Source organism: Trachinotus anak, unplaced genomic scaffold (assembly GCF_046630095.1).
Source record: "Trachinotus anak isolate AG129_WGS33_773 ecotype Australia unplaced genomic scaffold, CSIRO_AGI_Tana_v1 ptg000018l, whole genome shotgun sequence".
NCBI lineage: Eukaryota > Metazoa > Chordata > Actinopteri > Carangiformes > Carangidae > Trachinotus > Trachinotus anak.
In genome coordinates this window covers 11492200-11508930 of record NW_027273869.1, presented here as the reverse complement: position 1 = coordinate 11508930, position 16731 = coordinate 11492200, and the positions used below count along the sequence as shown (strand labels likewise).

The 16731-nt window shown below is 41.4% G+C and overlaps 1 protein-coding gene across 4 annotated transcripts in view; it reads left to right on the top strand.

Moving 5' to 3' along the window:
• Nucleotides 1–16731, top strand: part of LOC139635015 (ELKS/Rab6-interacting/CAST family member 1-like) — a 118614-nt gene that overhangs the window by 67233 nt on the left and 34650 nt on the right. For all 4 annotated transcript variants that reach the window (XR_011694116.1, XR_011694115.1, XM_071501905.1 and 1 more), the window contains one exon: nucleotides 754–914. Coding sequence is in view for 2 of the 4 variants with exons in the window: in XM_071501905.1 (XP_071358006.1) it covers nucleotides 754–914 (161 nt within the window). In the remaining 2 variants the exon portion in view is untranslated. The remainder of the gene's footprint in view (nucleotides 1–753; nucleotides 915–16731) is intronic.

Genomic DNA, 16731 nt, shown 5'->3' with positions numbered 1-16731 from the left:
ACAGATCTTCCACCTTGCAGCTTCAGTACAGTCCTGGCTTCACTTATTGGAGGTTTTATTCAAATGGCAAGACTCTTATTTTGTCTTCATCGGCACTTCTCTCTGAACAGGAGCTGCTTTCAGATTCAGCTCATCCTCAGGGTTTTCACTTTTTTATTTCTGCCGATACCATCTGTTTTATTTTTTCTTTGAGGAAGTGAAATAAATGTATCCTTTAGACTGTTTTTGTTTTTCACTTTTAATCCTTTTTCATTTGTCTTTCGTTTTGATGTTTTTACTTTTCTTCCTTTGTATTTCATCACTTCAGGTAAACAGGAAGTATGTATAGTATCCAAAGAGAAATAGTGTGTGTGTGTGTGTGTGTGGTGAGAAATGTGGTGACCTCGACACTCTCAGACCTCACAGACATCAAACTGACATACTGATATACACTCAGAGGGACAGAGGGACACATAAAATAAGAGAGAGAGAGAGAGAGAAAAACATTAAGAGGAAAAAGAAAACAAGGAGAAAAAAAAACAACACGTTTGATGTTCTGCAGCAGAGCATTTTATGGAAAAACAGAGAAATTATTAAAACATTTCAAAGCACAGTCGCTGTCGCACACACACAGGCTGACCATATGTGTAAAGAAAAAACAAATGAAAAAGCTGAAGGACAAAAATGAAACAGATTGAAAGAGAGATTATTGGAAAGTAATGTGTTACAATGTGTGTGTACGTGTACGTGTGTGTTTGCGTGTGTGTGTGTCAGGTGGAGGACCTGCTGGTTGCCATGGAGAAGGTGAAACAGGAACTGGAGGTGATGAAAGCCAAGCTGTCATCAACTCAACTCTCACTGGCCGAGAAGGAAGGTCACCTGACCGCCCTGCGGGCTGAGAGGCGGAAGCACCTGGAGGAGGTCCTGGAGATGAAGTAAGAATACAGAAACACACACATTTTTAATACTTCAATTTAGGTTCCTGTGTAAACATATTAAAATTTAACATTAACTATTAAACACATATGTCATTTCTCATGTTTCCAGATTCATTCATTTATTCATTTTCTGTCATTTCATCCATAAGTACACAATAAGAATAAAATAGAATATGAAACATTTTAGCATTTGCCAAAATGTGCATATGCAGATACTTACGATCCTCTATAGCCTCTTGGTTTAGGTGCACTAACATTTCCAACCAGTCATTTTTAAAAGTCAAACTTGACCTTCAACACTTTCCCTGAGATTAGCAACTCTTATGCTATCTCCAGTAGTTTCCCATGTTGCATCAGTGCTCCAGGAAGGTGGTCAACGGTCACATCGAAATGATCTTCACACGACACCTCATCGACTCCCTCTCTCCTCTTCCTCCTCGTCCTCCCCTTCCTTTCTTCTTTTATCTCCTCTCTCTAGAAGTTAAGTAGTGTGTTAATGCAATAACCATGTACCGCTGTCCAGCTCTTCATGTGATTGATTACATACACAGACACCCACACACACTCATGCACACACTGTAACTCAGAGTAAATTTAAATGTAAATTTAATAGATGGGTTTGCATTTTAAGTGCAGCTAAGAGGAGTCCAGCAGTCCAATGATTCCAAGTATTTTCTGCTGTTTTACATCCTCGCTGAGACCTTACAACGAGGTTTAATTTAGTGGAATGACGCTTTGGGCTGAAATAGAAGCCAGAGAGAATGTCCGTGTTAGCGTGCCCTGCCTATTTAAGCACGCTGTGGGACTATCTTTTATTGTGGCATCATGGGAAAGTGAGGGCATGCGCTGTGATTTAGGTTTCCTGCGCTCTGTCCTCCAGGTTTTCTACCAACATTACAATTCTTTGTTTTGAGAAAGAAAGACTGTGTGTGTCTGTGTGTCTGTGTGTGTGTGTGTGTGTGTGTGTGTGTGTGTGTGTGTGTGTGTGTGTGTGTGTGTGTCCAGCAGCATGTCCATTCACAGCCCAGGTGAGCAAATTATTGGCCATTTTATCACCGTAGTAACGACCCATGTGATTGTTACAGGCATCAGCGCTTCAGAATGCATGGCCTTGTTTTCACATGTGAATTTGTGTGTGTGTGTGTGTGTGTGTGTGTGTGTGTGTGTGCACGTATGTAAGCACACCATGATTGATTTATTGACTCAAGACGTGTCCAACATTCCTTTTGTGACAATACTGGCTCCATGATGAACATTTATGGGACAGACATGAATAGACGCACACATGCTTCCTTACTTCATCTACATCCACATAGAAACACAGACCGCACAAAAACACACAATAACAACATGCAAACACACACACACATACACACACACAGAGACCATCCGCACACGTGCATGATTAGATTTATCAGTCTCCAGTGGGCAGTTCAAGCTGTGCTATCATTTAACTTCATTCTCCCACCAGCATCCTGTGTGTGTGTGTGTGCGTGTGTGTGCGTGTGTGTGCGTGTGTGTGCATGAATCCATTGTGGTTACCATCAATATTAAGCCCCAGTCACCACTTTGTCCAAACTCTGAGCTGTGGTATGACTGTGTGTTTCCATTGACAGATCATAGCCACAGTACAGAGACCAAATGTTTACTCTGCTATCGTCTCTGGTGTTTGTGCAGCAGATACACACACTGCACTGTTCTGTTATGTGATATATATCCATGACTTATACATTCAGTATGTAATTGCAAATACATTTTTTTCCTTCTCATTTTATACATTCAGTTTCAGTTATATTCACATATGAAATAGGATATTTAATTACAGTTTCATCTGTAACGTGATAAATACATTTTTTTTTGTCCTTTGATTTAAGTGCATAAGGGCTATTTGCTTCTTTTTAGGGCCATTATGAAATAATACAATCATATCACATATTGGTAGATCAACAGGTAGAAAAACTTTGTTTTTTTCCTTCATTTTAAGTCATAGAATATCTGACAGCAGGCCTTGTAGTAGAGGCTTCTTTTCTCTTCTCTGTGCTCACACAGTGTTTCTACACCACAAATTTTGATTGTTTTTAGGATATTATTACTTATTGTTGGCACAGTGTTCTGCATTGGCAAGCGGTTTTCTTTTCAGTTGTTACCAAAGCTACTGTTTCCACTTGGATTATGGTTGTTTTCTGATTAAAAGCAACGCACCCAGAACGCACTGGAAATTCTTCTTTTAAATGCTCCTTTGAGTCGCCTTCAGGGGCTTGTGAAGAATTGTCACATTCACATGTGATTATTTGGCAACTTACTGAAAAAATACAGCGCTTCCAAGCTCTGCCTCTGCATAATAATTGATATTTTTCAGGCTGCAGTAAGATTTTCTTCTCACATATTTGGGATATTGTGTGTTTTCTCTCTGTTACCCTCACTGAAAAGCTTAGATGTTTCAGGTAGCTGCTCGTTGTCCTGCTGTGAGTAATGGACATGACGCCATTGCTCATATTTTTCACAAGACATTAGGGTTTGGTCAGCAAATACGTCATTTGTCTCTGGCTTTCTCCCACATGTAAAACATGAGATGTTTAAGGTGGCTGTGTCCTGTGTGTCCATATATCTCACTGTAATGCACATGAAACTGTCTCTGCATACGCAGGCTGCCGTAACTCTTTGGGGTTTGATGTCTGATTTGCTGCCCAGTTTTACATCGGTGTTAGGTTTAATGTTACTGTAAGACATGATATATGATACGGCATGTTTCAGAGGTTTCTGGGACAGACATAGAATATATTAACACACATGCACACACACTCATTCCCATGCAGAAATATATTCCAAACACAGCTGGAAGAACGAACACACAACTGTCTCGCTTTTTTTTGTCTTCTCTTGTTTCCTTACTTTCCCGCTCTTATTGCCTCTCTCTCTCTCTGTTTTTCTCACACACACACACACACACACACACAGTCTTTAATGTAGTTGTCAGAGTGTCTACCTATCTTTGTGCCATAGTTTTCAGCAGCTAGTTGTGTACATCTTCCGTACTCCAACACTAAGCTGACCTCGATGAGCCCCTGATGTGTATTGTTAGTTTATGTGTGTTTCTGTATATCTGTGTGTGTGCAACAACACATTATAGTATATATAATGCTGTAGGATGAAAGAATTAATATGCACGCACAACCATAAAACCATTTACACACATCCACAAACATGCGCCTCCTCATTAATGAAAATGCACAAATAGAACTACACAAAGATACACACATCTGCCCCACAGGGCTCCAACATGCAACTTTCCCACTGATAAATCATCTGCAGTGACCTTCACACATGTACGCACACTCGTAAAACACACACACAGACATATTTTCTTTGTGATATACATTAAATATGCACATACTCATTTTCTTCCCAGGCTTGCGTGCATGTGTGTCGTCATGTGTTTGTACAGTTTGCGTGTGCAGGTGTGTGTGTCCATTGCAGCCAGCTGGAGGAATGTGCTGACAGTGTCTGTGTAACAGCAGGGTGTCAGGTCTGAAATCCCAATCTGGATGAATTAAGGCCTATTTTATTCGCTCTTGTTTGGCTTTACTGACATTTAACACACATCACTACCTCGCTGTACCGCCCTGTCTGTCTGATTCACACACACACACACACACACACACTTTTATGTCTCTGCTTATGCGTTTCTGGACTATTTTGAGATGTTATAGCCAATGCAGTACATGTCCAACAAGACTTGATGAGTGTAAAACATAGAGAATATTTTGTTTGGCTTTTAAAGTATTTTAAGAAAAGAGGAGACAAGACAAGAGCTTCTATAAACCTTATTTTTTAGGATGTAGTCAAGACAAGTCATATAGTTGTCTATGTAGCTTAGACCCTCGGATGAGGGAAACTCCATCTAAAAAACTTTAATGAGATGTTGTAATAAAAGGACAATTTCAGATATTTTTAACCTCATATTAATTTAATGGTTTTTACTGTGATGACAGTTCAATCAACACTTACCGGTACTTACACGTTGAAGTCTCACATGGTTTAATGTAAATCTCACAAACACTAGTGATTGAATTTGTGTCTTTTATTAAACAGCAAACTTTTCCTGCAGCTTTGCCTGAGAGACTTAGTTCAGGGCAAGAAGATCCATAAATGGACTGCGCTCATACAATGGAGCCATATTTACCATCTTCTGCTTCTACCATTCACACACACTCACACACTGATGGAACAACCATCAGAGGCTGGTGGATCAGTATTTTGCCCCAAGACACTTCAGCATGCAGCCTGGAGGAACTGGGGATCAAACCACCAACCTTTTGGTTAGTGGATGACCCACTCTACCTGTTGGTAGAAGTATATATTTGGTTTCCAACAATAGTTGCTGTTTTGATCATTTTCAAACAAGTGGCTGATTAGTCATAGTTAACAAAAAATTGTTGAAGACATTTTGTTGCAAAAAGTAGTTGAACTTCATTCTTGCAAAACATAAAATTTTCATGGAAGGACGTCTATTAGGAGTTTATATGTTTTACTTATCACAACATCCCAAACTATTTGTGTAAAATATAAAATGAGGTGCGACACATATTTCTGGATTTCATAATAGTCCATTGAATTAGTATTAGTGTAAATATCACTAACAGTCTGGATTGGATATCAGAGCGAGAGAACAAAGATGGGGACTAGAGAGGTGGTAAAAGGAGAGAAGATGGGCAGGAGAGGAAAAGACAAGACAAAACGAGCAGAGGAAAAGAGAGGAAAGAGGTCAGGGCGAGAGTTATAAATCTCTTTTTTGGAGGGAGTGAGACAGTAGGAGGATAATAAAATGAAAGAAAAGAAGCAGAAATGTTTTTTTGGCACAGAGAAAAGGAGGGAAAGCAAAGAGGAGAAAGACAGCTGTCCAACAACAACTCACTGGAGCCAACAAAACTGCGTGATATCCCGAAGAAATGATATTACCTCCATCTCCGTCTCCCTCGCTCCTTCCGTTCATCCATCAATCTCTCAGACTACAGTATATATCGAATTTATAACCACTTACATCCTCCTCCTGTACATCCATGCAACCTCCTTCTTCACCATAATTGTTGACTAATCTACTGGTCATTAGTTTTATTAGACAAAAAAAAAAAAAAGTGTATTTAACATTTTTGAAATCGGAATTGATCTGCTGCAACTGTTCCCAGATGTAAATTAGTGAGAGACTGCTTGCTGTTTATTTGCGAGGTTGTTATGGAGATGATCGCATTAATGATGCTTAAAAAGGTCGTTTGTTACAAAAGAAAACACCAGTGCGTCACGTTGAAAAGACCCTGCTGTACGGAAACGGGGGCGATGCACTTGACAATTTTTTTGGCAGCGCAAATGGTCAAGGCTTCCAGCAACAGGCGGCAAAGTGAGTCACATTGCTTTTGTTTGCTCTAGTAGGAAAAAAATTGATATTCTAGTTGTTTTCTCTGTGTGTGGGAGGCTGCCTCCTGCTGAAAGGAACAAATGATAATCAGTTATTGGTGAATCGCTGAGCACATTTCTTTTTTTGGTAAAACTCCCATAATCTATTTGGAGATATTGGAACGGGATCTTCCGTAGCATATCAAAATTAAGCTTTTGACAGATTAAAAGTTCTCTGGAGGAAAAAAAAAAAATTATATCTATATATATCAAATTAGTTGTTTTCAGTTGTGTGTGTGGGTAACTCATGCTGTTTTCCCTCTTGTATCACTCTCACACACACTGTGTCTTGAAGAATTTGGACAATCTCAACTACAGGAAGTCTGTTTACACACAAACACATGTAAAATTTGACTATAAAGTTGCTGCGCTGTCGTCAGCCTGCCGCAGTTCGAGCCTTGGCTGATGCCTCAAGGTGAACTCTATAAATTCAATTTATTTCTCCTTTGCTGCTCTGTTCTTCGTTTTATCTTCCTCCCAGCTTCCCTCCAGCCCTCAAACCTCTCCCTGCACCCCTTCCGCCATCCCTCCCTTCATTCCTGCCGTCCCTCCCTCACTGCATCCCGCGTCCTGGCATTCCTTTCCTCCATCTCTCCCATCCTCCTTTTTCATCTCTCATTCCTTACATCCTAACTTCCTTCCTACCTTTCTCCTTTCCTCTTTCCATCCATCCTCTTCATTCTGAGCCTACGTCTGTCTGGAAACGTCATTATCGAATGATTTCTGTCTGGGCAGGCTGTATTTCTCTCTGTCTGTCCCTGTCTTCACTGTTGTCACTACATACTGAAACTAATCAATGATGTGCCTGCGTGTGTGTCTATGTGTGTATTTGTGCGCGTATTGTCAGAAGATCCTATTTTCAGCAGTTCTGTCAATTGGAAGGCAGCTCTGCTCTTTACAGCCGGAAAGCCATCGCTAACAATATGACTGCATGTGTACACACAAACACACACACATGTCAGCTATCCCATCACTAACAATAGAAGTACATGTTGTCTTCAGAAATAAGACACACACATACACACAGTCACTTACAAAACCAGACGAGACAGCGTGACTTCATAGACGCTTTCACTCCCAGAGGAATGTTTGTAGATTTATACCCACACACACATTTCACTTGAATGGTGTATGTGTGTGTGTGTAGATATATATAAATATATCTACACACACACACATACACATGCACCAGAATACACCCTCCTACACAAACGCATGTACACATGCTTATGGCAGCACACTTAACACAGAGACAAGTGCTTTGATCCCCTCAGACAGCAATGAGATTAGTCCACACTGTGCCAAAGCAGGTCTGTGAGCGTGCCTGCATTTGTTGTGTGCATGACAGACATGTCGGGAGCTTAGTGTGACAAAAAAGGGGCACGCGGTTTTGACACTTAGTCTTACAAGCTCAAATCAGGGCGCCTCGCTCTCCGTCTCTCCCTCTCCTCTCTCTCCAGTTTGCTTGTGCTCTCAGCACTTGCTTTTCTTGCCCTCTTCTCTCTGACTCTGGCTGCCTTCCTTTGTCCTCTTTGATTTTTTTTTTTTTTTTTTTTTTTACTTCTCCCTTGTGAGACTGAGGGAGAGATTGGAATCAGGAAAATAGAAGCAATAAAAGATGTGCTGCAGTTAGAAGTTGTATTTAAATAACAGGGTTTTCTGAAAGTCTCTGAAGCCTTGCAAACCAGTGATCTTCAGTTGCACATGCAGCGGAGAGAAAGTCTCATTTTATAGCACTGACTCTTTGTATTATAATGTCTATTGTTATTGTCCTTATTTTATGTGTAATCTGTGCATGTATTTCACAGCTCTTGCAGCAATTAAGTAGACTGAATTGAGCGGAATAAAAAGAAGAAAAAGAGCGAGATTTAAAACAAGTACAAGGAGTTGAGATCAAGAGCAAAATGTTCAGAAAGATGGAAGGCAGCCAAACACATCAGAACCAAAAGAAACAAGTGGAGAGAAAGAACAGATAAAGGAAAAAAGGATGCGGCAAAACTTAAACTTGCCTGTTTTCCTCAGCTGATTACAGGTTGCGCGTGCCAGGCCATCAAACAGATCATTAAACAGCAATTAAAGAGGGAGAGGGAGCGATGAAGAGGGAAAAACATATCAAAAAGAAGAAAACAAAACGTGCATTTTTTTTTTTTCAAACCCTCTGATTGTACGTTAGGAGTGCCAAACGATTACATTTCTATTCTGGACATAATAAAACTGTAGTAGACAGACAGGCAGAGCAGAACAGGGACCGACTAGTGACTGACTTGTGATTGGCTTGTTTAACGTAGCGAAAAGAAAGAGTGATACACTGAACCAGCGAGAAACGGACAGAATTATAACCTGACAGCTCTCACATCAGCAGTTTAATCACAGTTATAAATCAATGCACAAGTACAATGTAAAGATTCTGTTTCCATTTTAAGGCTTTATTCTCCTTAATGGGAAAGTTGGCTCGCTGAGAGGCACTGAAGTCAGTGGATACAAGTGATAGCGATCGAAGAGACTGAGCACGTAATCATACAATAAATCAAATGAAACAATGGAAAGAGAAACAATGCTTTCAGCCAAATTATGATAATGAAGTTAATTACTGGGCTTTTATTTTGCCCTTCAAAAGGCAAATTTAGCAACAATTTTACATCTAACCGTGGCTGCTGTTTGTGCTTCTGTGTGTAGTTGAGTTCAATCATAGACAGGCTATAGGCAACAAGTGTTATCCACAAATGATGTATGTATATCTGACATTGTGGAGCATTTTAAATTCATGCTGCAGAGGTTCAGATTTTATATGGATGTTTTCAGGCCTTCCAGACAGCTTCTGGCTTCCATTTATTTGTGTACAATATGAAAATCATCACTTGTTCCTGCGTTTATTTTTGTCAGACTATGGTAGCAGATATAAGGCGCCTACACTGTATTATCTCATACAGCCATACTGGATGCAACCGTGACAAAATAAATGCTGACATATTTGTTCACTGTTATCAACATATTTGAAGTTTCAGAGTTTGAATGGAAGCCAAAGCTCAATAAAAAGACGCACACACACACAAAAAGTAATAAAGTATATGTGATTTGTTGTAAATGGGCAAAACTGTTTGGGAGAAGAAAATGTCCTCACTCAGTAACATTCATATTATTATGACATTGGAGGGATTATGCAGGATCAGCATACATTTCATTTTACAGTTAATAGTTTGAAAGCATTCAACAAGCTCTTATCCTTTTTAGGGAAACCACACACAACCATTAGCATTTCTTCCATTTCGCTGGAAGTGAGAGACTTGCTTTATTTTGCTTTGTTTGCCTCAACTCACTGACAGTCCGTGCATTTCAGTTCACTTTGGCTAACACACACAGTAGAGCTGCACAACTATAGGTGAAACATATCTGTCACTCTCAAGCTGCCGATTGAAGCGCGTATCTTGTAAAACGTACACAGTGTGCTTTAATAGACAGTTGGGAGTCGCAGGTGTCCAGCGCTGTGGCTGGTTGTGTTACAGGGGTGAGTTTGTGCTGACAGATTGTAAGCAGATGTCTTGGTCTCTGTAGCACAGCGTAGAAAGGGATTCACTGCAAAGATCCACAGTGAAGACAAAGCTGCATCTTTAGTCACACTTTTCTGTGTGTGTTTGTGTGTGTGTGTGTGTGTGTGTGTGTGTGGTCCCATGAAAAGAGCAAACTCCCGCGGACCATGGATAATGCATTTTTACACCTTTCTTATTAGTCACAGTGTGTGTTTTTAAGTGTGTGTGTGTGAGAGAGACAGGCAGAGAGAAAGAGGTGAGGGAGCGAGAGAAGAGAGTATTTTTTAGGAGAAAAAAAAGCGAGCGAGAAAAAGGGGAAATGTGTCAAGAACAGATCCTCATTCTGTCATGCAGTAGTCCCACCTGCCCTCCTCTCTCTCTCTCTCTTTCTCTCTCTCTTTCCTTCTCTTACTTCCTTTGTCTCTCACCCTCAATCTCCCGCTACTCCTTCCCTCCCTCTCTCCATTCCTCTCCCCCTTCACGTCTCTTTGATTTGTTTTCCCTCCAAATCCTCCAGTTATTTTATTCCCTTCCCTGTCAGTGCTGTTTCTTTCTGTGTGTGTGTGTGAGAGTATGTGTGTGTGTGTGTGTGTGTGTGTGTGTGTGTGTGTGTGAGAGTGTGTGTGTGTGTGTGTGTGTGTGTGCGTGTGTGTGAGTGTGTAAGCCTCCTCGCTGTCTTTCTTTAAGCCTCTCTGATGTACAACAGCTCCTTGAGGGGAGCTTTTCTCTCCCTCTCAAACACACACACACACACACACACACACACACACACACAGACTTATCCTGTGCACCAGCTTTAACCTATTTCCCTAACACTCTCTTTCTCGCTCTCTTATTTTTTCCAATTCTCTCTGATGGTCTCTCACCCCGTCGTCTCTCTCCATACTAAATCATTCATGTCCAGTGTCTCTGACCCACTTCCACACACACACACACACTCACACACACACACAGACAGCTTTCAAAAAGATCTCACCCGAAAATCCCTGCTGTTCTCAGTGTGTTGTATATTAGGCACTGGGCCACTTTAAGGAGCATCAGTCAAAGATAAAACAAAGTTTCTACCAAATCAGGACCTGGCTGCTGTCCCACACTATGCAAATCAGTTTTTTTTTCTTTTCCAGCTGTCTCTCTCTTTTTTTTTTTTTTTTTAACCGTCTTAATAAACAAGTAACGTTTCCACATCAGTAAACACATTTTGGTTTTTGGCGTTGAATAAAAGCCCAGAGGGCATTTTTAACTGTAATTACCGATAATCATTTTACCATTACACTGTGTTTTGAACGTCCCATTATCCCTTTGATGTGTTTAATGTAGCCCTCGAACAATTTTAACATTTCAGATGCACATAACAACTGCGGTAGGTGTCGATCATTTTCTCCAATAACTGCTGTTATAATCTAGTGGAGTGAAACTTTGTGTTGGAGCGTCTGCAAGAGAGAAAGTGGCGGTAAATGGTTTACTATAAACCACGGCTTTATTGGCTATCTTTGCTTTGATGCTGCACACATGGCAGGCCAGCACTAACAAATGCTTCATAAAACCTGCTCTGATCGGTGCATTCATTGCACTCTTTTCTCTTGTAGGGCCATAAACCCCGTTCATGTATATGTGTGTGTGTGTGTGTGTGTGTGTGTGTGTGTGTGTGTGTGTTAGTGTGTGTGTTAAAAGATGTATAAAATTTTAAAGAGAGGCCCCCAGCTTCATTCTTCTCGCTATGTTTCTTACTTCTGTACCTTTTTCTGTCTTACTCCTCACGATTTAGAGCCGTGAGGCATAGCAGCGGTTCACACCTCAAACATATGTGTGGCGTGTGTGTGTGTGTGTGTGTGTGTGTGTGTTACACTGAGAAAGAGAGAGAGTCCGAGCAGATGAGACTAGGAGGCCCAGTACTCGTAGGTTGTCTGCCCCAGGACAGAAGCTGTCAGCTGGGAGAGAAATACTACTCTGCAGGGCCCTACTCTTGAGACACATAAACGAAACTAGTAGCTGTGTGTGTGTGTGTGTGTGTGTGTGTGTGTGTGTGTGTGTGTGTGTGTGCGTGTGTGCGTGTTTTGTGTTTTTGTGTGAGAAAAATAAAGAGAACAGAAGAGCAAAAACAGAAGGAGGAATTGGAAATGGTTTAATTTTATTTTCACGCGCACAAGTAGATTATGCAGAGTCATGAACACCAGAGCCAGTTATAGACGGTGTGTGTGTGTGTGTGTGAGCCACCTGATTATCTGGCAGCAGACAGAGAGAAAGGAAACAAAAAAGATGGTTTAAGGAGAAAGAGATAAAGAAAGGAGATGAAAGAAAGAAATGAAGGAGACCGGCAGAGGAAAAGAATCGATCAGTTCCTCCCGTTCCTCTCCCGATCACAGATTTCTACGGCCCTTGTTTCCACGCTGCCTCTGTGTGTGTGCATGTGCATATATGTGTGTGTGCCTGCAGGCAGCTTTAGCTACCACTGAGAGCCAGATGTGCCCTCCTGTACCTCGTTCTTCTCACCTCTCCTCTGCTCTTTTCTCTCTTCACAATCACACTTTTTCTTCCAATTCACTGTCTCTTTTTTCACCCTTCTCCTCTTCTGTTTCATCCTTTGAAGTAAAACCCAAAAATCTACAAATGTTCTTTATGGTGGAAAACATGTTGTGTCATTATAAAGTGCATACACTTGAATAAGCTCAGACATTGTGCTTGGTTACTGTATACTGTCCATCTTGTGGATCTTCTGGGCACATGCTCAGGTGTTCTTGGTTTTTTTAAATATCAGTCACCTCCCTCGGCTGACCTCAGCTTGCGTACAGTTGGCCACCCCTAACTCCCCACTGCTGTCACTCTGTAAGCTACATTTTTCTTTAGCTCCCGTCTACATCTTAAATTCCTCTTCAGCACCTTATGTTTTAAAGTTTTCTGTCAAAGGTTACATTTAAACGATCATCCTGAGCTCCAGAAATGTGGCTCACAGTTCAAGGACTGAGTCTAGTTTTCGGGTCTCTCCAAACCCACCAGCCACTTGCCCTGGGAGACCCCTCAGCTTGTTCTGTCTAGTTCCTGAGCAAGTGGTTTTTGTGATTTGGCACGAGCAGCAAGATGATTAACTAACAGACTGGTCAGCCACAGCAAAATGGAAACCAAAAGTAATCTTGGTAATAAATCAAACCAAAGAGTGTAAATGCAGCCTTGCAGTTTTTGGACAACTGATGTTTCATTGTGGTAATAACAAATGTACCTCACTGTCATTTCATTCCTGAGCTCACACCCCAGTCGCTTCTTTGATGTTCTGATTTAGACACTCGGACCTGCTCTGTACAGATCTTGTGACGTGAGAGAGAGCACATCCAGACTCCTTTAACCATTGCATAAATCCATTAAATATCATTTCAGTTTGTGAAACTCATTCTGTCTGCTTTTGTTTAAAGCAAACCAAAGCTCGCATAACTCATGATTATAGTAAATATAATTATCACATTTTTCTAAATCCTCTGTCGCCAGACGAGTGAATGCGCTGATTTTACTCGCCTCAAAACTCACTCATTTTTTTTCAAAATTGGTCAGAAAGGGTTGAGTTGGTTTTGGAAAAACCTTCCTCAAAATCAATGTTGCATTCAAAGTTTTAGACCATAATCTTGAATATGGTTCCCTGAGGCCCGACGTGCAGCGCGAAACCTCCTTTCACAGAAATGAGGTCGAGCTTGACACGCATCACGTCCTACAGGGGTTAAAGAGTAAACTCTGGCGTCCTACAAGCAGCCTCCTGTGTAACCAGAGCAGACAGTGTCACAGAAAACAATGGGGAGCTGCTTTGTTCAGTCGGAAACAGAGAGCAGAGAGAGGGGATTATTTCTAAAATAGCTCTGTGTTTGTCTTAGACAGAGGCTGGCCAGTGTCACACTGGACTGAATCTACCTCACACACTTGCACAGGGACACACACACAGTCACACACTTCACTTTTACACATACAAATGCACAGAAATAAGCCGTGATTACACACAGACAAGCTGCGAACATGCACACACACACAACATACACATAAGTACATCCTTATAAGCACATAGACACCTAGAGAAACACATGCTGTCATAACACAGACTTACACCTATCACTTGAACACACACCCACACACACACACACACACACTGTAGATTGCAGTAAAGGGTGACAGCATGAAAGAGATAACGCAGCACACACTGGAAGCTGCCTTAGTGTGTGTGTGTGTGTGTGTGTGTGTGTAGAAATATGTGAGTGATCTAAGACCAGGCATTAGTGTTTCTGATAAAGTGAGGGGCCTTAAGTGGTTTTAGGAAGGAGAGAGCCTCTGTGCGCATATATGTGTGTGTGTGTGTGTGTGTGTGTGCGTGCGTGTGTGCGTGTGTGTGTCTGTATGCGTGTGTGTTGGGGTTGGGGTCAGGTGCCTGGTACGTTTGCGTGTGTCTGCTTTCTGTCTGCCTTGTCGCCACGGCGATGACATCATGGCACACGACTGCGGAGTGACGGAAAGAATTCCCCCTGTCTTCTTTACAGACGGTGAGGGAGAAGAGGTGGAGTAGATAGAGCGAGTGACAGAGGACGGGGTAAGGTGAAGAGGAAGAGATGAGAAATGCAGGGTGGGCGAGAGATACTGATAGAGAATGGGTGAGAGAGAGAGGCTGACAGCAGGAAGACAATATAAGACTAAATGGAAACTTGTTAAATTTTGAATAACCTGCGAGATGTTCATACATTATAAATGTGTTGCTGTTTTACTACTCACCACTATTATCACCTGTACGAAATGCTCTTCAGCCTGGTGCCAGTCCTCCATGAACTTTTACTCTGACTTGTCAATGGAGTGTGACGCTGGATGGATCCTGCATTTTCCTGCATTGGCACCTGAGCTGCACACTCACAGTGCTCTCAATGAAATAAATCAGGAGGCTGCGTCTTAATGCTTTTATTTTTACTGCATGCAAGCTAACAGCAGGTAAACAGCCTTTATCAACACAAAATGCTGAAACAAATGTGTATGCACAATGCAAAAATATTACAGCATTTAAGACAAAAATGCGCCCAAAATAAGGAAGTATGACAGATAACCTCTTATACAAGGTTTTACTCCTCGCTTGCTGTTAGCAGACCCTCCTTTACCCTACTTTACTTTCCATATTGCTACAGAAAGGGAAGACTTGAAAGGAAAGTTACAGATCTAAGGCTGTGTATCCACTGGGAACCTTTCTTCCTCACAGCGCTGGCTTCGTTGTCTTTGTTATTTTCAACTATGAGGACACACTGCCAGCACCGCTGAGAGCATACCATGTTTTAAAGTATCCACCGACAGTAGAATTATCTAAAGATTTAGCAAAGGAGCGCTGCACTTGAAGCTGTTTTTTTTTAACGATCAAATAGCAGCAGCAGTAGCCACAACCAGCACTTGTCATAAGCACGTGTTCAGCTCCACAAGCTGAGAAGACCAAGCAGTGAGTGTTTTCTAAGTGTGTGCTTGTGTGTGTGTGTGTGTGTGTGTGTGTGTGTGTGTGTGTGTGTGTGTGTGTGTGTGTGTGTGTGTGTGTGTGTGTGTGTGTGTGTGTGTGTGTGTGTGTGTGTGTGTGTGTGTTGAGATGAAGGTAGCGTCACAGTGAGGCCCAGAATGAGACGAGTGCATCTGGAATAAATATCATTTTATCACCGGGCTTTATAAGCGCCATGTGCTGGCAGGTAACTCTCAGATATGGTATAAAACTAGACGCACTGTTAGCTTTAACAAGACTAATGTTCCATTAGCCTTTTTGTGTATGTGCGTGTGAGTCAGTGTGTGTGTGTGTGTGTGTGTGTGTGTGTGTGTGTGTGTGTGTGCACCAGTGTTTGTATGAAAAAGAGAGGGAAAAACTGTGACAATGTTCCAGTGTCTCACAATCTGGAAAAAAGGAAATGTTCTTTCTGATAGCTTTAAGAAATCCAAGAGCTCATTGGAGGCATCCCACTATGTGCGGTATTGCAAAGGTGTTGGTACCAAAACATTTGAACATTTTTGTGAGATTGCCATCTTTTGTTTTATTTTCAGTCTGCACCCCTTCAAAGTTTAGTCACAAAAATACCATGAAGGTTTGAATGTTCTTTGTTTTTCCTTCTTTAGTTTTGTACAAAATACATTTCCCCAGTTTATCACCAAATATAATCACTTCTCTACAAATGATAGAAGTATGAATGTCCGTTATGATGTCATACAGAATAAAGGTACCGTATCATTAATATCTGAAGATTTTGCCGTCGTATTCACAAATGGGAAAAATCTTTCTCAAATAAGCAATGAGAAATGTGACAGTGACCAGACTTCCCCAGGGAATCAGTCCGCCAACCAAGCCCTCTTAACTCTGCGCTACAGATGCATGATGGGACACTTGCACACTGACAGTGTGGTCAGTGAGGCTGCCCGAAGAATTTGTGGGTCTTCACACAGGCATAACATGTAATCTGTCTTCGTTTAGATGCTCTCACTCCTCGCTGCACCACTGTATCTGTGTGTGTGTGTGTGTGTGTGTGTGTGAGAAAGAGAGAAAGAGTGTAATTGTGTCTTGAGTAAAGAACGAAAGTGAAATGGCATGTAAAAAATGTAAATGAAATATGCCTCAGTGTGGATTTGTGAGTGCATCGGGATAATTGTATGTCTGTGTGTGGATATATCTTCATACATGCTTATATGTAGGTACAGTAGTTGAGTACAGGAGAGGAGCTGGTGGGAAATGTTGCCTCCTTTGCTCTGACTTCTCTGTTGACTTTAACTTTAAGCTTTATCAGTGTATCTATGTAAGAAGCGATATTCAGAGATATTACAAGGATGGAATATAGTTGTTTATTCGTATGTAAGAGTTTGCA